Consider the following 26,501-nt stretch of genomic DNA (forward strand, 5'->3'; position numbering starts at 1 on the left):
TAGCTTATGCGTTTCCGATGGTGTTTTGCCTATTTCTTTGCAAAATTTAATGTTTGCTCGAATTTCCAAACGTTCGTACATAATGTAATTTCAATGGTAACAAAATAAATAATCCATCGTATACATGTTCTGCTTGAAGTTTCTTCGTTTGTCTATTTGTTTTTCTTTTTGTTATTGTTGTCATATACAAGTAAACTTCTTCTGAATATAAAAGACAATCTATGATACTTCACCAGCAAAATACATGTATGTTGTTTCGCTAGCTGTGTCAAGTGATTCGTGGAGTCCTAGCCTGGCCAAGCATGAAATGGACCTAAAACATGTTTCTTTTGCACATGTATGCAACACGCTGATTATTCAAATTTAATGAAATAAAGGTATAACAATATGCAACAGACTTCCATTTTATTTCTTTTTCTTCGTTTCTCTGTTAAGCAAATATGTATTCGCGTACCGTTAGGTTAAAGATGAAAATTGATAGAATTAGAAATACTTAACAGTAGGGCCATGATGGACCGATTTTGCTTATGTAACGATTACTGAATGCATAAAGGGAAGTAATTCCATTAATATGCAAATTTGTAAACCTGTCAATTGTCATTGGAGTAAAATGACAGTATACACACCCTGGTACCGGCGCTCCCAAGTACAGGTGGCACTCACACATACAGCGCTCGATAAGCGATTTTAGAGGAGCGGTGCTGTAAGTATTTCTTATTGTATCTCCGGTAATTCAAAACTTTTCTTAAAATGAAATATATCTGCGCCCTGATGAATAATTGGTGACTATGTTCTGTGAGTGTCACAACATTTCATCTTGAAATAAACAAAATACGGCGAGTTAAACGTGAACGTTTGATCAAAAAATGTCAAATGTCAAAAAAACACGTAAAATACTCAGTAAATACTCCAAATGTATTCATTTTTGATACAGTATCGTATTGTCATGTCTTCCTACAATAACCAGTTCAAATTCCAAGACTTAATTTGTTATATTTAAAGAATGACTCGTGTTTAAAGATGGTATGGGGTTTCAAAACGGCACTCACATGGCACAGGTGTTATTTTTTTTGGCGCTCAACAAGTACAGCTAGAGAAAAGTCTTCAGAAATGTAGACCTTGTTGTTTACTCTCAGTGTGGTGCCTGTTTGATCATAAATCTTTATATAGGCATTGTAACTGAAAATACAAACTTCAAGTAGGAGCTATCTATATTGTATGTATGTGAAGTTAACTGCATCAGAATACAAGGACTGAAAAATTTATTAAAATATCATTTCCTGAAAAAGAGTTATTAGAGCTGAAAAAAATGATCCCGGATGAAATATTTGGAAAAAATGGAGACAACTCCGCAAAGACTTTATGATAGGCTTAGGTGACAATTGACCTAGTACCTCATCCAAACTACCCACTGTTTACCTCTAACCATGAAAAAAGCATGCACATTTGCCACATGGATTAGCAACCTCAATACAAAACTATGTAAAGATCAAATAATTGATTGCCCTGGGGAAAAGTAGGACATTTTTGTGGTGACATTTGTCAACAAACAGACGATTTTCTTAAAAAAGTCAAAACCCACAGAATTTCACAAGGTGAAATATGTTGAAAAGGCTACTGCTAGAAAGAGAACAATCTCAACTACCCATACATATGCGTCAAAGTCTGGGAAAAATATCTAGAAATATGAAAAAATCGAAGAAGAATCAATTTCAAGACTGTTAGATGCATACTGTGTAATTATACATGGCATTTATCATAGATAGGTTACTTTTCCTTTGCACTGATATAACATAGGCAGGATTAGGATTAAGAAACGGTGTTCACTCAAAAATTTCACTATATATTTAGATTGTTTCCCTTGCGTAAAAAAGGCTTAGGGCAAATCTCTACTTTATACCGTTAAAAAACTGACTCTAGAAGTCGACCTTTCTATGTTAAAACTTACGGCGACAATATTTTAACATTATTTTTTATTTAAAAGCTTCTTGAAAACTGATTAATGCTAAAATTTGATATGTCCTAGGATTTCGTTGAAAAATGAAAAACGTGCTTCAAAACATTCATAGGACTCAGTGGGATCAGTGGACGGTAAGGTTTGCAAGAAGATACGTGTGTGCTTGCGTGCCTTTGTGCGTGCTTATGCGTTTGGTTAAACGCCGTTACTAAACGCTATTTCAGGTCAATCTCAACGTTTTTGAGTACCAGTATAATGCTATGAGCATCCGTATGAAATATATAGAGCCAGGTCGATACTTGTTTTGCTGGGGTGTGGAATAAATGTTTAATTATAGAGTTAGTAAAACTCATTTATAACGGACTGACAAGTTTTCTATTCTTTTCTTTATTTTAATTTTAACAACTTACCATACGCCTACATTGAATGTATAATAAATGTTGAACTTCTTACGAACAATATTTTACTTGTTTCATTAGATTTAAGATTCAGTAAACACTCATAACAGAAAAATGGAAGATTTTTACGGTGGCTGATTTATACCATTTCATCAATTCGCCATTAAAAAAAGTTAAACGCGGAGTGGTTAGCGAGCAAAAATTCGATAACATGTGGCGACGCGGAGCGAAAACACGATTATGGGGATGGGGGAAGGAGGGGGGGGGGGGGGTGCTGGCGTTGAGTGAGATTCAAGATGTAAAGCGGCTGGGTGCCCGGGTGCCCACCAATGTTATGTCTTTCAAACCTCAACTTCTTGCTCGGCGCCCGCTGATCAGCCAGTTTTCGCTCGACTCCCCCCGACGATTTACATATTAAATCTAAACTTTTTGTCTGCGATTCTCCATACAGAAAATATAGGAATAAGAAAGGGCGGGAGCGTGGATTGAAAACATGATAATTAGTGGGGGCGCTGAGCGAAAAGTCGATATTTACGTTATAAATCGGCGCCCAAAATTAGCGGAAAGACGGAATGGCATATATCAGCCACCAAAGAATTTTGTTAAAATGTCTGTTAGGTACAAAAGACGCTCATATTTTAATATCTTATTAATTCAAGGAATTTATCAATTAATGAGTTATTGTTTGGCTCTCTCAGGAATTGATGTGAGTCATTCCGATTTAATAGCAGACATGAGACGTAATGACTAGTTCCATTAACTACTGTTTAATCCAACATCAAACTGTTCTTGGTGGTGTAATCTCTACCACACATAACTAACCAGTCCGATTCATCTCTTTTCCGTTGTAGTTGCCTAAGAGCTGACGATTTCTCCACATTTCTGAAGACCTTTCTCTAGCTGTACTTGGTGAGCGTCAAAAAAATACATAGCTGTGCGATGTGAGTGCTGTTTTGAAACCACTTACCATCTTTAAACACGAGTCATTCTTTAAATATAACAAATTAAGTCTTGGAATTTGAACTGGTTATTGTAGGAAGATATGACTATACGAAGCTGTATCAAAAATGAATACATTTGGGGTATTTACTGAGTATTTTACGTGATTTTTTTAACATTTGACATTTTTGAGTCAAACGTTCACGTTTAACTCGCCGTATTTTGTTTATTTCAAGATGAAATGTTGTGACACTCACAGAACATAGTCATCAATTATTCACCAGGGCGCAGATATCTTTCATTTTACAAAAAATTTTGAATTACCGGAAATACAATAAGAAATACTTACACCACCGCTCCTCCAAAATCGCTTATCGAGCGCTGTATGTGTGAGTGCCACCTGTACTTGGGAGCGCCGGTACCAGGGTGTGGTATATAGGCGCAATAAATCACCTTTGGTGATGAGCTAGCTTTTCACCGACGGGATTGGTGTGTGTCTGTCCGTGTGGATGCCAGTACATGGCACTAAAACGTTACACTTACAAGAGAGTTGGTGTTATGAACACTCTTCAGTTCAGCCAAGGAACACTCCTTCCTCGAAACCAGTTTCTCGAAAACAAGAGCTCGTAGAACACGAAATGTCCCCATGGTGCATTCAGTAACTGCACAAAGAATAGAAAATATTTGGCGTTTGACGTACTGACCTCAAATCAACAATTATGGGTCATTTAACAGTCATAAATGACCTACGTATCAAATGTGAACTTGGACCAAAGCATTCTCTAGTTACATGTATTTGGCAAACAAGCTCTACTGTTTCGGGTCACTATGAACTGGACCTTTGACCTACATACCTCAAAATCAATAGGTGTCATCTGCTGATAATGTCCATTCTTTCTACTATTTTTCATGATCTTAGGTCCAACTGAGCGTTTTTGAGTTATCATCCGGAAACCAATTGGTCTACCGAACCACCCACATCAGCAAAACAATATACCTCTCCTTCTTCGAAGGAGGGCATAATAAGCCCTACCCTGAGAGCACCTACAGTTACGACAAAGCAATATTGCTTGCACAGTCTGAATTTTTATTCCTCTGAAAGACCTTTAAATATAGTTTCGTATTTTAATTCTTCATCAGCAATGACCACGAAAATGTTTCATCAGTCTAAAACACGTATAGCATGATACACATGTGCGTGAACTTAGCCAGAACTCGGGTTACCCTGGTCGGCCAGAGTAGCCAGAGTTTCTGGGATTTTAACATGTTCTGGCTACTCTGGTCAGCCAGAGTAGCCAGAGTTTCTAGGATTTTAACATGTTCTGGCTACTCTGGTCAGTCAGAGTAGCCAGAGTAACCAGGATTTCATTTGCTCTGGTTACTCTGGCCGGCCAGAGTAGCCAGAGTTTCTAGGATTTTAACATGTTCTGGCTACACTGGCTGACCAGAGTAGCCAGAACATGTTAAATTTCTAGAACCACCGACATCAGCAAAACAATATACCTCTCCTTCTTCGAAGGAGGGCATGATAAGCCCTACCCTGAGAGCACCCAGCACCCCAGTTATGACAAAGCAATATTGCTTGCACAGTCTGAATTTTTATTCCTCTGAAAGACCTTTAAATATAGTTTCATATTTTAATTCTTCATCAGCAATGACCATGAAAATGTTTCATCAGTCTAAGACACGTATAGCATGATACACAAGTGCGTGAACTTAGCCAGAACTCGGGTTACCCTGGTTGGCCAGAGTAGCCAGAGTTTCTAGGATTTTAACATGTTCTGGCTACTCTGGACAGCAAGAGTAGCCAGAGTGACCAGAACTCTGGTTACTCTGGCTGGCCAGAGTAGCCAGAGTTTCTAGGATTTTAAAATGTTCTGGCTACTCTGGTCAGCTAGAGTAGCCAGAGTAACCAGGATTTCATTTGCTCTGGCTACTTTGGCTAGCCAGAACAGCCAGAATTTCCGAGATGCCATTGGTTCTAGCTACCCTGGCTAGCCAGAGAAAATACAGTAGAACCTGTTGCGAATGACTGTTTTGGTACTCTCAGGGTTGCGTTTTCTTTGTTTGTGTTTTATGTATCAAGTGATTCATCAAACGGACTTGTCTTATTTTTCAGACAGCAGCCTGAGTAGCCAGAGTTTTTAGGATTTTAACATGTTCTGGCTAATCTGGTCGGCCAGAGTAACCAGGATTTCATTTGCTCTGGCTAGCCAGAACAGCCAGAATTTCCGAGATGCCCATTGGTTCTAGCTACCCTGGCTAGTCAGAGAAATACAGTAAAACCTGTTGCGAAATGACTCTTTTGGTACTCTCAGGGTTGACTTTTTTGCGTTTTATGTATCGAATGATTCATAAAACGGACTTCAAAGAATTGTCTTATTTTTCAGACAGCAGCCAGAGTTTCTAGAATTTTTACATGTTCTGGCTACTCTGGTCAGCCCAAGTAACCAGGATTTCATTTGCTCTGGCTAGCCAGAACAGCCAGAATTTCCGAGATGCCCATTGGTTCTAGCTACCCTGGCTAGCCAGAGAAAATACAGTAAAACAGGTTGCAAAATGACTCTTTTGGTACTCTCAGAGTTGACTTTTTTGTGTTTTATGTATCAAGTGATTCATAAAACGGACTTCAAAGAATTGTCTTATTTTTCAGACAGCAGCCAGAGTAGCCAGAGTTTCTAGAATTTTAACATGTTTACCCTGACTAGCCAGAGAAAATACAGTAAAACCTGTTGCGAAATGACTCTTTTGGTACTCTCAGGATTGATTGTGTTTTATGTATCAAGTGATTCATCAAACGGACTTCAAAGAATTGTCTTACTTTTCAAACATCATTTTCTTTTCATCATAGATCATTTTCTTTTCATCAAACATACTTTAAATAAAAACTAGAGTTGTCACAGGAGTGACGAATTATATCCCGACAATATGGCCTTGTCACAGAACTAAGCCAATGTCAAAGCCGAACTTGCTTGACCTTTGACCTACTGACCTCAAAATCAATAGGGGTCATCTGCTGGTCATGATCAACCTCCTTATGAAATTTCATGATCCTCGGCCCAAGCATTCTCTAGTTATTGACCAGAAAAGGTTTAAATGTTCAGTGTCACTCTGACTTTCGACCTTTTGAACTCGGGGTCACCTGCTGGTCATGAGCAATCTCCCTATTAAGTTTCGTGATCCTAGGCCTAATCATTCTCAAGATATTGTCCGAACTGTTTAAATGGTGCGGGTCACTGTGACCTTGACCTTTGACCTACTGACTTCAAAATCAATAGGGGTCATCTGCTGGTCATGCCCAACCTACCTATCAATTTTCATGATCCTAGGCCAAAGTATTCTCAAGTTATCACCCGGAAACCGTTTGTTTCGTGTCATTGTGATCTTGACCTTTGACCTACTAACCTCAAAGTTGAACTTGACCTGTGTTTTATCATGTTAAACCTGTGTACAAAAATTTATGATCCTAGGCCCAAGCGTTCTCAAGATATCATCCGGAAACCATTTAACTGTTCTTAGTCACTGTGACCTAGACCTTTGACCTACTGACCTCAAAGTCGAACTTTTAAGTGTATTTCATGAGGTTACACCTGTGTACCAAAATTTATGATCATAGGCCCAAGCGTTCTCAAGTTATCATCCGGAAACCATTTAACTGTTCTGTGTCACTGTAACCTTTACCTTTGACCTCAAAGTCGAACTTGACCCGCATTTTCTGATGTAACACCAGTGTAATAAAAATTGTGATCCTAGGCCCAAGCGTTCTCAATTTATCATCCGGAAACCATTTAACTGTTCAGGGCCACTGTGACCTTGACCTTTGATGAACTGACCTCAAAGTCGAACTTGACCTGTATTTCCTGATGTTACACCTGTGTACCAAACATTATTTAAATTGGTCTAGCCTTTCTTGAGTTATTGCCTGGAAACCATGAAAACCAACGGACCGACCGACAAGCTCACTCCTATATAACCCCCAAACTTCTTTTGTTTTTTTTTTGGGGGGGGGGGGGGGGGGTGTTGGGGGGGGGGGGTCTATAATTATATCGAATACACTACTTGTTAAAAGAAACGGACGTTTAAAATTATTGCTTAATTATTGGACCCGATGTTTCAAGGAGATGTTTCAAACCAGATGTGACATATGGTCGGCTGTGTTGAAGGTGAGGGGTACCAGTGCGAGGTGGTAGTGTCGGATGGGCCCCCCTTTGAGTGGTACCAAGTGAACCCCCAAGTGGACTGGCGTTGATGCTGCGGGAAGTCAACAGGAGGAGACATAATTCTGGATGTGCTTCTAAAGAAGGCCTAAAAAAGGACTATATTTTGCTTAAAAAGCATTATACAGTGTAAATAAATAAGGTAAGCTCTGTACACTGTTAATATAACTTTATTTCATCTATCAATTATAATGTCCACGTCTCTTATTGTATTTCTTGTACAGAAACTTAATTCTCTTCCAGTTATTATGATAGTGGGTAGGGTACAACTGTCTGATCTTATCACCTTCATACTGCATTCTGCGTATTAAACGCTGCATTTCATTACCATTGAAACCTGAAAGAATACAACAGAATAATTCAACAACAAACTCAAAACAGTAGCTCTTAATGAGGTCGAAAACAGTATACAATGAATTCTATTAAAGACATTTTATGCCTGTCTTTCACTGATGTATTTTATCCTGAGATATTTACTTCAAAATTAGAAAATCCTTATCAAATGTATTTTATTTGAAAAATATACTAAAATACAAATTAATTGTGTGGGTATATAGAGCTACATTCATATTTAAATGTCATGCAACAGCAGCAAATTGTTGAAAAAACTTCCAGCTTTTTAATGGTAGTACACATTCATACTAGCCATACATGTATGATGTGTGTTCTATTTTATACCTAGTGTGTAGTACTATTTATACACATAAACGTATTATTTTTTTATTGACTTGAACTTTATGCAGAAATTGTTCACATTTTCACATATGAAATTTCATTCTAGTATGTCGTTAAGCTGTTTCTGTCTATACAATCATCCCAACTGTATTTGTATGTAATCTACAAAACTATTTAAAAATAGAGCAATCAATGAGAGCTCACTCCAGTATTTGAAAATATTATCTAATTGTTCTCTACATTAACTAACATTAGTGTTTGAATTTTTTTTTGTCCAATGGCACTGCAGTATTTTTCAAATTTTAGGGCAATTTACTTTAGTAAATCAGCATTAACTTGCAGTCATTTATTAATCAGGTTAGTCATGTGTATAGAAGGGACAAGAGGTGTGTTTCTTTAATTCGCTCCGACGTCATCCAGAAACAAACTAGAGCTATCACTAAAGGTGATGAATGTACCCCCCGCATGCACTGACACAGTACATTGCAATTTGACGCACACAAGATTGCATAATTATGTGGACTGTATGTATATAGACTGTATGTATACAGTAAAGTAACAAAAAACAAAGTCCCATAACTATGCAGAATATTTATCTAAAAGAATGTAACATGCATCATGCACAACTAGGGTTGGTACTGATCACTTGTGTGAAGTTTCATTAAACTGTGTGTAAGGGTTTGGTAGATTAGGCACGCACAAGATTGCATATGCAGACTGTATGTACATAGTATGTTAACAAGAAACAAAGTCCCATAACTCTGCAATTTTTGTCGCTGAAAGAACCTAACATGCCCCATGCACAACTACTGTTGTTACTGATCACTTGTGTGAAGTTTCATTAAATTGTGTCAAGGGGATGAGGAGAGATGGTGTGCACAAGATTGTGTCTATGTATATAGTATAGTAACAAAAAAACAAAGTCCCATAACTCTGCAAATTTTTTTTCTGAAAGAACCTAACATGCCCCATGCATAACTATGGTTGTTACTGATCACTTGTGTGAAGTTTCATTAAATTGTGTCAAGGGGATGAGGAGAGATGGTGCGCACAAGATTGTGTCTATGTATATAGTATAGTAACAAAAAAACAAAGTCCCATAACTCTGCAAATTTTTTTTCTAAAAGAACCTAACATGCCCCATGCACAACTACTGTTGGTACTGATCACTTGTGTGAAGTTTCATTAAATTCTGTCAAGGGGATAAGGAGAGATGGTGCGCACAAGATTGCGTCTATGGACAGACGGCCAGACGGACAGACAGACAGACGGACAGACAGACAGACAGACAACCTGAAACCAGTATACCCCCCCCCCTTACAACTTCGTTGTCGGGGGATACAAAAATAATTTCAAACACTAAGTAGGTTAGTGTTTGTTAATCTTAATCAGACTCAGGTCTCTGCGCCGCTCATAGCTGATTAAACTTTTTTTTTTTAATTTCAGCCCACAAGGGGCCCATTTATTATCCCCGTCCATGATGTGATGGGGTCGGGGACCCATCCCGCATCACATCTTACAGACATAATATAAACATAGATATAAGTTAAACAAATTTCAGAGCATACCCGGTAGTATATACTTAGTGTAGTAACAATGTTATCAAACTATTCAATACCTAATTCACAATGATTTATAAATCAGTTTAACTACAATACCTAGTTCACAAAGGTTAATCAATATATTTAATGCCTTGTTCAAAGGGATTAATCTTACAAAATAGTTCTAAAAATTTTCAGTCCTAGAAACAGGGGATTTTTAAGAGAGAGGTATTATCAAGCAGCTTATTTATCTTTCATAAAACAGACCAAAATATATGTCAATATGTAATTTTAAGCCAGTCTTATTATTTCTCTAAGTCTATAAGCCTCTCATTAGAGAACAAGAGGTCCCAAACAGAGAAAAAAAAGGAAAAAAGGACCTCTGCCAAGAAAAAAGAAAGAAAAAAGTACAAAAAGGCCTAAGTGTGAACCAAACTGTCTTACTTCCTTATTCAGTGTCTACAGGGTTCCAAAAAAGAAAAAAGGTTTAAAAGTGGGTATCCCATAGCTGATTAAACTTTGTAAATACACATAAATAAACACTAACCTATCCTACAAAAGCTTATCAAAACTTTAAAAGGATAACCAGAGCTGTCGGATAATTACATAATCAAACAGAAAATAAAGCAGTTTGATGGTAAATCAATTTCCTGTGATAGTAATTAGCAAATGTTGTTTCCAAAGACGTTTCCAAGGACAATTTCAAGGATCCTCTACTGATTATGTATAATTGCACAATTTCCAGAGATATCATTTATTTAAGCTGATTACTGACAATTGTATCAATATATCTGATATGAACAGCTTTCTTGTTTAACAGCTAGCCTGCTGGCCGCAACTGATTCTGTCTTTGCATCCAGTTCAGACCAAGATCACCCTGCACGTCCTTGCAGACTGATCATGGTCTGCACTGTGTGCTATTCAGTAAATTTTTATTGAACACACCTTCAAATAGTAAACGGTACTGTCCAATTTAATGATGGACCAGTCCTTATTAGAAAATTGGCAGACTGAAGGTTAAGATTTTACCAACTATCAGAATAACAGGAAGTCAGTTTGCTTTGCATTTTTCATGCAGCTGCATTTGCTGTCGCTTTTACTAACTTAAATTTAAAACCATGAGCCAAAGTGTTAAAGCAAAACTTTCAGACATGGCTCTTGCATCTAGTCAAAATATCTTTCAATTGTTACTGAGTATAAAGACATTTTACAAACCTCTCAACCATGCAGGTGCCTTGATAATGTCAACTGGACGCAAGTTTGAATCTCCCAGTATATCTGAAAGTTATATAAGCAGTACAGGCTTTGATACCTAACACATTAGCAAGAGCTGTCAGAGGAGACAACGTGCCCGACTATTTTGATGCTAGATAGTGAAACTGGGCATATCTGAGGAAGCTGGAGCTCAGTCACTGGAATGTTTAATGACTCCAATGCTGGATAAGATATTGCACAATAGCTTGAGTTTGTGTCAAAAATACTAAGTGATAAGAGATAAAGTGTATCAAAACACTAAATAAGTACAATTCTAAGCAAAACGGGGACATAATTCATAAAATATTGAGTTATACACCTTGTATCATATAAAGTGGGTGATGATGTGGAACAACTATTGTATATGTGTGTTCGGGTTTAACATCTTTTTCAACAATGTTTCAGACATATAAACGACAGTGTCTACTTGTAGTAGCGAGCACAATGCCCAATTTTATACTGCTGCCTCAATGGAATATCACACTGTAGACACGTGGCATGATACCCCACCCAGTCACATTACACTGACACCGGGCTGAACAGTCCTAGCACTATCCTATTAATGCTGAGCGCCAAACGAGGAAGCTACTAGTACCATTTTTTACGTCTTTGGTATGACACGACAACTACTGTAAGTTCGAATCCAATCCATTTAGTAATTACTAAGATATAGTGAAAATGCATCAAAATTAACCTCAAAGTCTAAGTAAAAAGGGGCATTATTCATGAAAAATTGGTGCCATAGTTCTGCACCTTGTGTTATATGATGTGGGTGATAAGGTGTAACAACTATCTTAAATTTGAATCAAATCCATTTTGTGATGACTGAGATAGAGCAAAAATATACCAAAACAAAAACCTGAAATTCTAAGTAACAAAAGCTGTCCGTAAGACAGCCAAGCTCGACTATTCGAAATATTGTCACAGAAGCAGGAAATTGTTACCCAAAATGTTAAATATCAAAAGAGTTTTAAGTTCGAAAGGGGACATAATTTGACCAAAATACATGAGTTATGGGACTTGTTGCTATCAACTAGTTTTGTAACCCCGAAGAAACATGTTAAGTTTCAATTCAATATCTGCATTAGTTTTGGGGATAGTAACTTGCATGTAAAACTTTAACCAGAATTTTCTAAGTCCAAAAGGGGGCATAATTTGCTCAAAATACATGTTAAGAGTTATGGAACTTGATCCAGTGAGGTTGGTAATTGACCTAGAAAAAGAATAAATAAGTTTCGAAGCTATATGCCTTTTGGTAATAGCTGTATGTACTTGCACGCAAAACTTTAACCAGGATTTTCTAAGTCCAAAAGGGGGCATAATTTGCCCAAAATACATGTCAGAGTTATGGTGCTATCAACTAGTTTTATAACCCCGAAGACACATGTGAAGTTTCAATTTAATATCTGTAGTAGTTTTGGAGATAGTTACTTGCATGTAAAACTTTAACCAGGATTTTCTAAGTCCAAAAGGGGGCATAATTTGCCCAAAATACATGTCAGAGTTTTGGGACTTGACCAAATGAGGTAGGTATTTGATCTAGAACAAGAGCTGTCCGTAAGACAGCCAAGCTCGACTACTCGAAATATTGTCCCAGAAGCAGGAAAATATTACCCAAAAAGGTTAAATATCAAAAGAGTTTTAAGTTCAAAAGGGGGAATAATTTGACCAAAATGCATATCAGTTATGGGACTTGCTGCTATCAACTAGTTTTATAACCCCGAATACACGTGAAGTTTCAATTCAATATCTGCATTAGTTTTGGAGATAGAAACTTGCATGTAAAACTTTAACCAGAATTTTCAAAGTCCAAAAGGGGGCATAATTTGCCCAAAATACATGCCAGAGTTATGGGATTTGATCCAGTGAGGTTAGTAATTGATCTAGAAAAAGGAAAAATAAGTTTCAAATCTATATGCCTTTTAGAAAGAGCTGTATGTACTTGCACGCAAAACTTTAACCAGAATTTGCTAAGTCCAAAAGGGGGCATAATTTGCCCAAAATGAAGGTCAGAGTTATGGGACTTGCTGCTATCAACTAGTTTTATAACCCCGAAGACACATGTGAAGTTTCAAATCAATATCTGCATCAGTTTTGGAGATAATAACTTGCATGTAAAACTTTAACCAAAATTTTCTAAGTCTAAAAGGGGGCATAATTTGCTCAAAAAAGATGTCAGAGTTATGGGTCTTGACCCAGTGAGGTTGGTAATTGATCTAGAAAAAGAAAAAGTAAGTTTCAAATCTATATGCCTTTTAGAAATAGCTGTATGTACTTGCACGCAAAACTTTAACCAGAATTTTCTAAGTCCAAAAGGGGGCATAATTTGGCCAAAATGAAAGTCAGAGTTATGGGACTTGCTGCTATCAACTAGTTTTATAACCCCAAAGACACATGTGAAGTTTCAAATCAATATCTGCATTAGTTTTGGAGATAGTAACTTGCATGTAAAACTTTAACCAAAATTTTCTAAGTCCAAAAGGGGGCATAATTTGCTCAAAATACATGTCACAGTTATGGGACTTGACCCAGAGAGGTTGGTTATTGACCTAGAAAAAGAAAAAATAAGTTTCAAAGCTATATGCCTTTAATTGATGGCTGTATGTACTTGCATGCAAAAACTTAACCAAGGTGTGACGCCGACGCCGACACCGACGCCGACGCCAGGGTGAGTAGAATAGCTAGACTATTCTTCGAATAGTCGAGCTAAAAAGGGGAGATAATTCATCAAATACTGATGCAGTAGTTATGGCTCTTGTGTCATATGATGTGAGTGATGATGTTGAAAAACGGCTTTAAGTTTGAATCAAATCCATCTGGTAATAACTAAGATTGAGTGAAAGTGCATCAAAACTTTAACCTGAAATTCAAAGTAAATGTGGGGGATAATTCATTAAATATTGGTACCAGAGTTATGTACCTTGTGTCATATGATGTGGGAGATGTTGTGGAACATGTACCTTCAGTTTGAATCAAATCCATTTAGTAATAATTAAGATAGAGTGAAAGTGCATCAAAACTTTAACCTGAAATTCTAAGTAAAAAGGGGGCATAATTCATGAAATATTAAGAGTCAGGATATGGCCCTTATAACATATGATGTGGGTGATGATGAGGAATTACTTTTTTAAATTTGAAACAAATTCATCAAGTAATTACAAAGATAAGGAGAAAAAAGAGAATATGTAAAAAAAAAAACCTTTAACCAAGGTGGGGATGTGGAAGGACGCCTACGCTGGGTCGAGTAGATAGCTCTCCATATACTTTGTATAGTCGAGATAAAAACTAACATCACCATAAACTTTGATATCTAACACATTCCTAAACTAACATCAGTATCTAGGCATAGGAAACAGAGATCAATATAATTGCACCTTTACTAATCCTACCAGGTGTTCTGTATTACGAAAGTGCTTCTATTGTGACATTTTGATACAAGCAAAACTGTATTATCTGCACTATTAATTACTTACTGGTACTTCATTTTATTATTGGCTTGTTAAAAGTTAACTTTTTACCATAAGTAAGTTGACAAAATCATAGGAACCATGTCTTGAGGGGTAAATCAAACACATATGAATAAATCCTTAATGTTTTTGTTGTGCAAAAAAGTATGATATTGTGTCTAAAACAGTTTTCATTTTCCACTCAATTGTGTAATTGCAGGGGAAATAGATATCTCTGCTTATAAGTACTAGCCAAAGGCAACAGTTGTCGTTCTTTGAGGATCACAACTTTAAATTAAAAATTAAAACTTCTGTTATTGATATTAACAAAACTATCATAAACTTCACATTTGTGAAATCATTTTTGGGTATTTGAAGGACTTGGAAATAAATTTATAGACTTTATTTAATGTATAACAATCATTGAAAATTTTCGGGTCTATCTCTACAGTATCAGGATTGGGGCTGATTACATCTGTCAGTAATTGATTACATTACAATCAAGTATCATGATTACATTTGATTACTTTCAATATAACCATTTGTTTGAATGACAGAAATATAGGTATATATAACTGAATATATGGTTTCTAACTTTATTTAAAGATAATGATTCATTTATGTCTGGAAAGCGAGAAACTTCACTTTTTGACATTGTTTCTCACTGTAGAGTATCATTACACTTAATCATCATTAACTTGTGAAATTTATTGCATTTATTTAACCTTTATTAAAAATTGTGAGAAAGAAACTAAAAACATAATCATTTTCTACTATTCAGTATTTATGTTTCCAGGTATTTTTTATATAAAATCAATGCTCAGATTTTCTCTGAATTAGAGCTTTGCAAGTAAAAACATAATTAACTATAAAAAGTTTAACAAAAAATTCTAAGTTAAAAAGGGGCATAACTCTGTCAAAATTCAAACCAGAGTTATGGGGATTGTTTCTCCTGGTGTAGACTTTGACAGTAATTATCTATTTTAAGTTTCAAGTCAATAGCTTTGATAGTAACAGATATTTTTGACTTTATCAAATACTTTAACCAACCGCGATGCCGACACCAACACTGATGCTAGAGTGAGTGCAACAGCTTTACTTTTTCCACGAAAACTTATCAACAATGTACCCCCAGAAATTATGGATGGGCACATTCAACAGTGTAGAAAGGACTGTTTGGTTGCAATTATATCATGCAGAGAAAGGACTGCTCACAAAAATCTCAGTGCATTTTGAAGGATAAATTAGCTGTAATCTAATAATTACATTCTGATTTCAATTCAGGCATGTCATGCATTACTCAGGGGCATTGTGTAAATTGTCGGTATATTAACTGCTAAATGCCATATTTTCTCAACTGTGATAATGTAGGTGACACTGTGTATTATTGATCCTTAATAAGTTAAGACTATGGCAAACCTCTCAATTGTTTATGGATAATAATGAACTGAAATGTTTTTGACTATTTTGAACTTCTTAGGAATATTCTCAAGATGAAGTGAAGCAAGAATATTAGATAATAACTTAATACATTGTTAATTTATATATTTATACCCTGGTGTCATACTATTCCTCCAGTAATCACAATATTCATAATTACAGGCAGAAAATTCACTGTAATTGATTACATTACATTACAGGTGAGTAATCAAACACATTTGAATACTTGCATTTGAGTAATCAATTACAAGTGATTACAATTACTGTATTCGTTTACCCCAAGCCTGATTCAGTATAAACTTTGACATGAACACATTACCAAACTTAAATCACTGTATTAAAGGGAATTCCGATAGTTTTTTATGCGCATCTTTCTGCGCAGCCGACACTTTCTATGGAAAACTGAACTGAAGTCAACATTTGTTGAAACATGTTACATACAGTCTTAAATATGAGGAATCTTGAATGAAATAGCATTTCTGATAAGTTTTATCAGTAATCAAATGTTGATACTGGTTTATGTTGTATTGACAAGTATCATGCCTGACAGGTATCTTGCAATTTTTGTGGTTGTGTTTTCAAATCGCATTTTGGTACAAAGACAGTGTTGTTCATATAATGTTACATGTAAATTGACTTAGTACTGATAAGACAATATCACCTTTCAGATTATTTAGTATTCAATTATAGAAAGAATTAAGAATTTTAAAACTTTTTTTTAACTTCTAGCAGACATACATGTAATCAATTTGGCCAGGTTCACGCCATTTTCCGTCCGAACAGGTGTTGTATTCTAGCGGTCTTAACATAAAATTTAGCCTGGTAACCCATACATTTTTAGCCATTTTTATGCTCACAATACAATTATCTTTATACAAGAAAAATAGGGAAACATTCTATGAAAGAATTTTTTCAAAATTTAAAAAAATATTCTTTACTATGGGTATTTTTCACTGAAAAAAGTTCACAAAAGTAAATATGAAACAGCACTTTTTTTTCATTTGTACCCATTATTGTAAGGATAGAGTATTACAAATATGACTATGATATCAAATAAGTATATGATAAAATCTGTAAAAAGAAAAAACTTTACTGTGCTGTCTTGATGTATATTTTGGTTGGTATTTATAAAAAAGCAGAATATTATGAAAATGTTGAAAACTCGCTAGCAATTTCAGCAACATTGGGTGTGTTCAAAACAATTTTTCACAAAAACAAGCCTGGTGACCTATTGTTTTTATTTGTTCATTGTTTTCAGCACAAATTTTCCTATCATATATGTGAATTTAAAAAAATTCTATGAAAGAAAAAAAAATATAGGAATTCTCTTTAAGCTTTGATATCTAACACATTCCTAAACAAGCATTATGGTAGTTCTTCACATTTGGGTCAACATTTTTTCTACAACGTAGAATTTGATTAAACCAAGATTTTTCAAAAATTCAAAATATACTTAGAAAATTCAGCAAATAAAAAAGATAGGGTCGTGTGCTTCATTTTTTGCTAGACTGATCTGAAAAATTTGGACCTCATGAATTTTTTTGTTAAAAGGAATATATGGGAAAATTACAACTTTGATAACATTTTCTTAAATAGAAATTTAACTACAATTTCACTGGTCGCAAATGCACTATGTTGGTTTTCTCAGTGTGCGGCTCAAATATTAGAGCATTTACAAGACAATTCAGTGGTTTTGCTGAATGTTATTTAGTGAACACAAGGCCATTTTTACTTGTTCACAAAACTCTGCAGACAACATTATCCCTTGGCCAACTTCACCACAAAAGTTAAAGAGAAGTATGACAAAACAAAACACCTTGGGACCACAATGCTCAATATTCCTTTTTCTATGGGGAAAAATGTTGACATTTACCGATGTAATCATTTTGTCCGAAAGTTGCCCTCTTCTTACTCCACACATTTTTAGGCTTGTACTTCTTCAAATTCTGGACAGGCTCACTTAAACCTCTTGGTAGTGGTCCTGTAATGGGAAAATATCTGCATTTTTCTCCAACTGTCATGTGCAATTTTCTATTTGTATTAACAAAGCCGCTGAGGACAGCAACTTTTGAAAATTCAAAAGCTTTGTCACAAGCTGTTTGTCACTGAAAAAATAAGATAGTAACAAGAGCTGTCCGTAAGACAGCGCGCTCCACTATTCGGGGATTTGACAGTAAAATGAATATATGTCTCAATAAGAGACCTCTACTTTAAAAGGGGCATAATTCTGTCAAGAACACAAATTAGAGTTATTGGGATTGTTACAACACATGCAGATGATGATGGTAATGATATATTTTGAGTTTCAAGTCATTATCTTATACAGTACCAAAGTTATGTCCAGAAAACGAAGTTTGTTAAAAAATTTAAGTATAAAAGGGGCATAATTTGGTCAAAAACACAAATCAGAGTTATGGGGATTGTTACCACACATGCAGATGATGATGATAAAGATACATTTTAAGCTTCAAGTCTTTATCTTATATTGCATTAAAGTAATATCAAGAAAGCGAAGATTGCAAAAAAAGTTTAAGTACAAAAGGGGCATAATTCTGCCTAAATATAATAAGAGTTAAGGGGTTTGTAGCCACACACAGAGATGATGATTATAAAGAAATATTTTTTAATTTCAAGTCATTTATTATCTTTTAAAGTAGAAAAGAGATGTCTTTAAACGAAGCTTTCGAAAAAAATTTAACATGAAAATAATTCCAAGTATAACAACTTTGTGACCTTGACCTTGGGTATAATGGGCCAAGTCCCTGCACATATTTTGTTTGTATGCTGGACATTGTTTATGTGAACTTACAGTAAGACATAAGCAATAGTAACAAAGATTTGACAGAAAAACAAAGGTTGCCGAAAAACTAACCTTAAAAATAACCCAAGTATAACACCTTGGTGACCTTGACCTTGGATAAAATGGGCCCAGCGCCTGTACATACTTTGTTTGTATGCCTGACAATGTTTATGTAAAGTTACAGTAAGATATAAGCAATAGTAACAAAGATATGACAGAAAAACAAAGGTTGCCGATAAACACCTTGGTGACCTTGACCTTGGATAAAATGGGCCCAGCGCCTGTACATACTTTGTTTGTATGCCTGACAATGTTTATGTAAAGTTACAGTAAGATATAAGCAATAGTAACAAAGATATGACAGAAAAACAAAGGTTGCCGAAAAACTTTAACCTTAGAGAATAGCCCCCACCATTCTCCGAATAGTGGAGCTAAAGACAGACATAAACCAATACAGGGCAACAATTTTGAGTCATAGATCTTGCCCCTTTTACGATGCTTAGTTTGAATCAATGATAAGAAGAAATTTGCTACGTTGAAAGAGAACATTACTTTGGGAAAAAGCAAAATAAAGTAATGACACCTAACGTGACCTAAGCATTGCATGTCAAATCATCACAGACAACAAGTATAATAAGTTTCAATCCATTCCCTCAAGTGGTCAGTTATACCAGCTTACATACCAAAACATAACCTTACAGTCAACAAGAGATCACAGAGTGATCTTGGCGCCCACCACTGAGCCGTTTTTGAATGTTCCAAATTTCAAGACTGGCTCAAGGTCAAAATCATGGTCAAAGTTCATTTCAGTACATAAAACTGTGCATGTGGTCCATGCATGTGGTCCAAATTTGAAAGCTATAGCTTGAGAAATGTGAAAGTAGGTCACTAGATCAATTTCAAGGTCAAAGTTCATTTTGGTACACAAGACAATACATGTGCTTCAAATTTGAAGGCTGTAGCTTGAGAAATATGAAAGTAGGTACTAGGTAAAAATCAAGGTCAAATTTCAAGTCAAAACACAAAACTATCCAAGTGGTCCAAATTTGAAGCATGTAGCTTCAGAAATGTGAAAGTAGGTCACTATGTCAATCTGAGGGTCAAAGTTCATTTCGGTACACAAAACTATGCATGTGGTCAAAATTTGAAGGCTGTAGCTTTAGAAATGTAAGAGTAGGTCAGTAGGTCAAAATCAAGGTCAAATTTTATTTTGGAACACAAACCTATGCATGTGGTCCAAATTTGAAGCCTGTACCTTCAAAAATGTGAAAGTAGGTCACTAGGTCAATGTCAAGGTCAAAGTTTGTTTCGGTACACAAACCTATGCATGTGGTCCAAGGCGGGACCATATTTGACCCTAGGGGGATAATTTTTAAAAACTTGGTAGCGAACCACTAGATGATGCTACATTACAAATATCAAAGCTCTAGGCTTTGTGGTTTGGACAAGAAGATTTTCAAAGTTTTTCTCTATATAAGTCTATGTAAACCATGTGACCCCCAGGGCGGGATCATATTTGACCCTAGGGAAATAATTTGAATAATATTAATAGAAGACCACTAGGTAATGTCACATACAAAATATCAAAGACCTGGGCCCTGTGGTTTTGGGCAAGAAGTGTTTCAAAGTTTTTCCCTATATAAATCTATGTAAATTATAAAAATAAACAAAGGGCCATAACTCACTCAAAAATTGTTGAACCTGTCTGATTTTCAGGGGGACACAACTAGGGTACCAATACATCACTCTGACAAAGTTTGGACAAATTCCCCCTAGGACTTTCTGAGGAGATGCGATAACGAGAAATTATTAACGGAAGGACGGACGGACGATGGACCATGGACGCAGAGTGATTTGAATAGCCCACCAGCTGATGATGGTGGGCTAAAAATGGGAAATAACTATGTATAATTGCAAAACAGAGTTACATAATCTTTGAATTACATATAAGATGATCACTCACACTGTGTACAACTGTGATAAGTTTCTATCCATTTTGATATGCCGATCCTGAGATACCAGCTCACAATTAAAACTTAACCAACTCCTGACTCCAATGTCAATCCATGGGTAATTGCAATAGCTCTACTTATTCTTGGAGTAGGCAAGCTACAGTAACAAGGCAGTCTAAAAGATAGCTATATCCCCCACTACTGTTATGGATAGGGAAAAGGTTGATGGTATTGTGTGAAAGCATTGACATTGTTAAGTATATTTCATAGTCCATGTATGACAACATCAATGAATTTGAAAATCCTTCAAGGAGTTAAGAAGATACAGAGCGGACACAAAATGGAAGGCTCAAACCTTTGACCTTGTGTTGTGACCTTGACCTTGAGTCCACATGGCTGACTCATGCGTTCTGCACATTGTCTTAATGAGGTGATCATTTGACCAGAGTTTCATGAAAATCCTTCAAGGGGTTGAGGAGATACAGATTGGACACAAAATGTTACAGACAGACGGACATTATTATATATATTATATTATTCCTATAACCCCTAACCACTCGTGGCGGGGGATTTTTCCAAATGATACCATAAACTGTGTTATTACAGTAACAAACTTCACCTTATTAATGTGGCCATATGCATTTTGCATTAGTATTAAAATGTTTTCTTCTCAAATGTGTAAACAGTAAAATTCTTGACAGATGTATGAAGGACCATGACTTAGGAAAATAACAATACATGTACATTTGTAGCTTGTCTTTAAGCACCTTGTACGGAAGTGAGCTAAATCCTCATTGGATTAAAGTTCTAAACCAGTATTGATAATGTATAAAAATTCAGTTTTTCATTATTAAATTACCTCCATCAAAGAGTTTATTATTGTATCCATAGCGGTGAGGTCCTGGTGTTTTGTATGGGGAAGGAGCCGGGAACTTGTATTGTGGAATTTCTGTCTTACATCTCACACTGGAACACATTACTGATGTGCTCTGTGCATTCAAGAAAGAGGAACCAATCTGAAATACAGGTTAACTGAAAATATTCTGGTTTATTATACAAACAATAAAAGTGCTCATGAAAATACTAGCATCGGGGTTAAAAATGAATCATGTAAATTATTGTCAGTATGTCAAATTTTCTTTCCATCAGACCGTAATTGTCAACCAATCTGTCCAGCAGTTTCCCAAACCCTATGTATTGTAAAATTGTTCAAAGGGTTTAAAAATATGGAGATGTTGCTCACTGCTTAAGAAATAAATTTTTTTTGGTCAAATAAAGTGTAAAGATATGTGTGCACATTTTTGAGATCTGCTAATTTCAAGCTGATTTTGTGACCTGATTGACAATGTTTTCATGTCGGACGTTTTTGTCATGTATCCAATTGTAAGAAAGATGGAAATGTTCCTGAATTCATCAACACAAATGTTGCCATTAATACATGGTTTGATCTACATAAATTTCCATAGTCAGGATTTAGACTTTAGTCTATGTTTTACAGATAAATGCTTCCATTTTCTCGAACAAGCTGCACTACTCTAAATGTTTTTATTTTGTAAACTAAGGACGACTTGTCCATGTAAATCAAATCAAGGCCAGAAAAAAATCCTTCACATTCACAGGACTATGACTCTTTTCAAGACCCCTGATATTATTAAAATAAATGTAAATTATAGTGTTCAGATTTTGTTTTCATAACATGTAATAGCTTTTTCAAAAATATTTTTTCATGTGGTAGATATCACGATATTTAATAGATATTACGTTTTGAATGAATCTGCACAACTTTTAAATTAGTTCTATGCCTCTATCCTTTAAATATTAAATTAAATATGTTTAATGTGAGTACAAACTAATACAACTTACATTCAAAACAGTTCTATCAACATGATCAAATATCAAAAGCAAGGATAATATAAGCAGTTTATCAGAACCCAATACCTTTTTTTCTTAATTCTCACCAATCTATTTACCTGACTATTGGAATGGGTCTGCAATGTAACCCTGCTGGCAATCTGCCTGCAATATGACACACCTCTGAGCACCCAGGACATTGTTACCTCTCACTTCTTCTTTCAGGGCTGTTAAACTCCTTTCATTCTGAAAGAGTAACGATGAATAAAAAATTCTATGGCTATACAATGTAAATTCAACAATTAACAAGAGCTGTCGGAGGACAGCATTGCTCGACTATTCAATAGCCTTGTCAATTAAATGAATACAAAAGTCGAAAAGGGGGCATTATTTAGTAGAAATGCAAAACAGGGTTATGGAGCCTGCATAGTGCTTATCAGCTCATGACAGTGGACAAGTGTGTGAAGTTTTAATCCATTCCCATTACTGGATACTGAGATACTAGCTTATACATAAGAATTTAACCAAAAACTGCTAAGCTGAAAAAGGGGCATAATTTTGTAAAATGCAAAGTAGAGTTATTGAACCTTTGCTCTGCATGTCATATCATGATAGTGAACAAGTGTGTGAAATTTCAATCCTTTCCCATTAGTTGATACTGAGATACCAGCTTACATACAAAAACTTCCCCGGGTTCCCATTTTTTGCGCAAATTCGTGTAGAATGAGTGCTTTAATCACCATTTTTCACTACTAGAATACATTCTGCATGAAATGAGACGGTTTTCATGTTCATACACCCCACATGGCAAGTTTTGCAGATCGAAACCGGAAGTAGGTGTTTATTGCGCGGACGAGAGCAAATATGCGCCATTTTTAGGGTAGCAGACCACAACTGACTGGCATTTCACTAGGAACTACATAACCCCCTATTTTCATTTCATTTTTTCGTTTATTTGTGATAGAACTTTCATGAAAAATAGGTGTAGGAAAAAGTGATGTTCTCTAAAGAAAAGTAAAGACGACCTGAAGTTGTCGTTTTTTATATGAAACAAAGAAGGATTTGAATTACTGACCTTTAACCTCTTAATGGCGGTGGGCGGAAATATAGAATTATCTATGTTTTGTATATACCTGCATTTTTTTTTCATCAAGTCACCACAAATGGTCTTTAATAACATACAATATGGTTATAAATCATAAAATTCAAAGTATAGATTTTTTTTTTTAAATCTAATTTTGACACTCATATTTCTAATATATTTCCGCGCGCCGCCATTAAGATTATACTAACCCAAAACAGCGGATAGAAAACACAAAATAATAAGGCAGGCATGAAAAGTTAAGTATAACATATACTTTATGCCTCTTAAAATACTCCCGTAATCCTAGCCTATCCTCATAGGGTTGTCTAGGAATACGGAACGGTACCTTAATCGTAGCCACTACCTTTATAGTTCTTTGAAAATACCAAGGTCCATACTGGGGCTCGGACCCCGGACCCCGAGATCTGTAGGCGGACACTCAACCACGTCGCTAAAGGGTTAACCCAACAGCACGGCTGTTGGAAGTGGCCTATAAACCTACTATCACTACAGAATCTTTCTGACAATTGAATCAATAAATTTTGATTTTATTTGAAAAAATCATTTTGTTTTTAGTTGCGATATCATTCTTTATGGGAATATAAGTATCTGATACTCTAGAAAATGTCGAAATAACGTTGATCAGTCGTGGATTTTATATAAAAATTTCAAATTAAAAAGACAGTGCTGAGAAAATTGAAAAAAAGGATACCCCACCCACTTTTTGTGATTATGTTTAACTAAATTCGTTACATTATTAGATTTATTCAAAATATGTCGCTGTTCTTTTGCAAGTAAATCGATGAAATGCAAAATGAAATGTTGCACAAAATAACACAGCAGGACAGTTTTTATAAAATTTTATTTACCGTATTTTGCCTGTCAGTAATCTTTGTTTCGGACAAATTTACATCCCCGATAGGAACAAAAAGAATCCGAAGTCACATAATGTCGTCGGCTGGACCAATAGAAAATATATACTTTGTTTTCATATCATGAGTACAACGGGGAATTAGCTCAAGTGGTAGAGCGCTCGCTTAGCATGTGAGAGGTACCGGGATCGATACCCGGATTCTCCAATTAAATTTTTAAAACTTGTGCAATTTTTCTCTACATTCACTGATTTAGCTTGGTTTATTTTTTTTTGTCCTTATACCCAGCCCTAACACGAATTAGCGTGGTATTAACAAACTGTTAAACAAATTTTGTTACATGCTATTATATAAATATTGCATTCCTGAGAGGACGATATGAAAAATATTCACCGCGAGATATATGAATATCGACCGAGGCCTATATTCATATTTAAGATTAGATCAGATGAATTTTATTTTAAGTCTGCAACTACACCGTACACAACTGTATTATGTCACCCTTGGCGCAGATGTCCACAATGGCATGTTGCCAAGTACTACTACTGAGGTGAGGTTGAGACAGAAAAACAGTACAGCATAAGCAGCAAGAGCTTTTTAACCGACTATTTCGAGGGGTGAACATTTTTCATATCACCCTCTCAGGAATGCAATAGAACAAATCATTAAAAAGAAATTAAATCGGCTGGGTTCACATATGTATGAACGCTTGAAAAGGAAAGTTATTCCATAAGTATATATAAGCGCATCGTCTGAAAATGTATCGTCTCAGCCTTTTTAATCAATGTGAAAGTATCAATCTCTCAACGGGATATATGAAAAAATAATATCACATGCGCAGAAAAACAAAATAGCGATTTTGCGCGCGTGTGATATGAAATTATGGCTCTTATCACATGCGCAGAAATTGAAAATAACGATTTTGCGCATGCGATATAACATCACTGGGGAATATGATATATCAGTATTCAAGTTCAAGTAAACTAACGGAAAATTTGCATTGGACATTTATGTAAGGTATAATAATAAAAAATAACTGTCTCCTTAATAAAGAGTCCTAATTACGTGTTTGCCAAACACGGAAAAGTCTAATTACGAGACACAAAGTACTAAGTAGGACTTTCAATCCTCTAGTTACTTAGGATTTTTTATTACCTTAGTAAGACTTGCTTTCACCTATAATTAGGACCCAGTGACTTTTTAAATTATGATTTAGTTATGTTAAGGGACGCTTCTGCATAAACGCTATCATTGCACGTACTATGGGAAGTAAGACAAAATCCCCTCAGACAAGATCCCCATTGCTTACCATTACGACTTCTCCAGAAGAAATGTTAGCACCTATTCCAGAACCGTCTAGATCTGGTTCTTTGGCGTGCCAGGTGTAAAGACATTTATCAAGAAATGGAGCTCGAGTTCAAGGCCTCTGACTCATAGTCTACTGCCTTACTACTACCGTTACCACTAAGTCCGTCCTTTTTAGATCATATTATTTTAATAAACTATTATGTTCCTGAGCTCATGTGAGTGCGATGGATCTGAATATGAAAATGCATAAAAATGATAAAGCTTGAATATTGAAACAATAAAGTAACAAATGAAACAGGAAATGATTAAGCAAGGATCCGTAATAAGATACTGTAATAATCATGCCAAACATTTAACAAAAGAACGTTTTTAAAACCAAAACGCCAAAAAATAGCTATAATTTAACGTATTCTGGTACCAAAATTCTACCGAGTTTCAATAGCCACAACCGACACACATCAGCTGCAATACTGATGCTTTACGCTTTTTTTTTTATACATGTATTACGTAAAACGGTGCTAATGATAATATGATACATAATTATATAACTATAAATAGAAGTGTTTGAACATTCAAATAGTGCGTACTAGATTGCCTGAAAACGCAGTGGTTGTCGTGAGCTTTTTCGACCACTTCCTATCCTCCGGCCCGTGCGGTATAGATTTCTTCAAAAAAGCATCCACATGGGAAACAAATTTCTTTTAAAAAATCAGTCCAGTACATATATCATTAGAATTTTGGCTGTAGTCTTGATAGGGTAAAACTGC

At 35.6% G+C, this 26,501-nt stretch overlaps 1 protein-coding gene and 1 non-coding gene across 2 annotated transcripts; one reads left to right on the forward strand and one right to left on the reverse strand.

The window, feature by feature from the left end:
• Positions 1–7,665: 7,665 nt before the first annotated feature.
• Positions 7,666–24,513, reverse strand: LOC128552143 (39S ribosomal protein L51, mitochondrial-like). The gene is made up of 6 exons (XM_053533159.1): positions 24,424–24,513; positions 22,590–22,716; positions 21,479–21,635; positions 17,741–17,848; positions 10,943–11,005; positions 7,666–7,848 (listed from the first exon to the last, which is right to left on the reverse strand). The coding sequence occupies exons 2-6, from the start codon at positions 22,668–22,670 to the stop codon at positions 7,694–7,696; spliced, it is 564 nt and encodes a 187-aa protein (XP_053389134.1). The 5' UTR covers positions 22,671–22,716; positions 24,424–24,513; the 3' UTR covers positions 7,666–7,693.
• A 47-nt stretch (positions 24,514–24,560) lies between these two features.
• On the forward strand, positions 24,561–24,633 carry Trnaa-agc (transfer RNA alanine (anticodon AGC)). The gene has a single exon. It is a non-coding gene; the product is annotated as a tRNA-Ala (tRNA).
• The last annotated feature ends 1,868 nt before the right edge of the window (positions 24,634–26,501 follow it).

The sequence above is a fragment of the Mercenaria mercenaria genome, unplaced genomic scaffold, assembly GCF_021730395.1.
Source record: "Mercenaria mercenaria strain notata unplaced genomic scaffold, MADL_Memer_1 contig_2077, whole genome shotgun sequence".
NCBI lineage: Eukaryota > Metazoa > Mollusca > Bivalvia > Venerida > Veneridae > Mercenaria > Mercenaria mercenaria.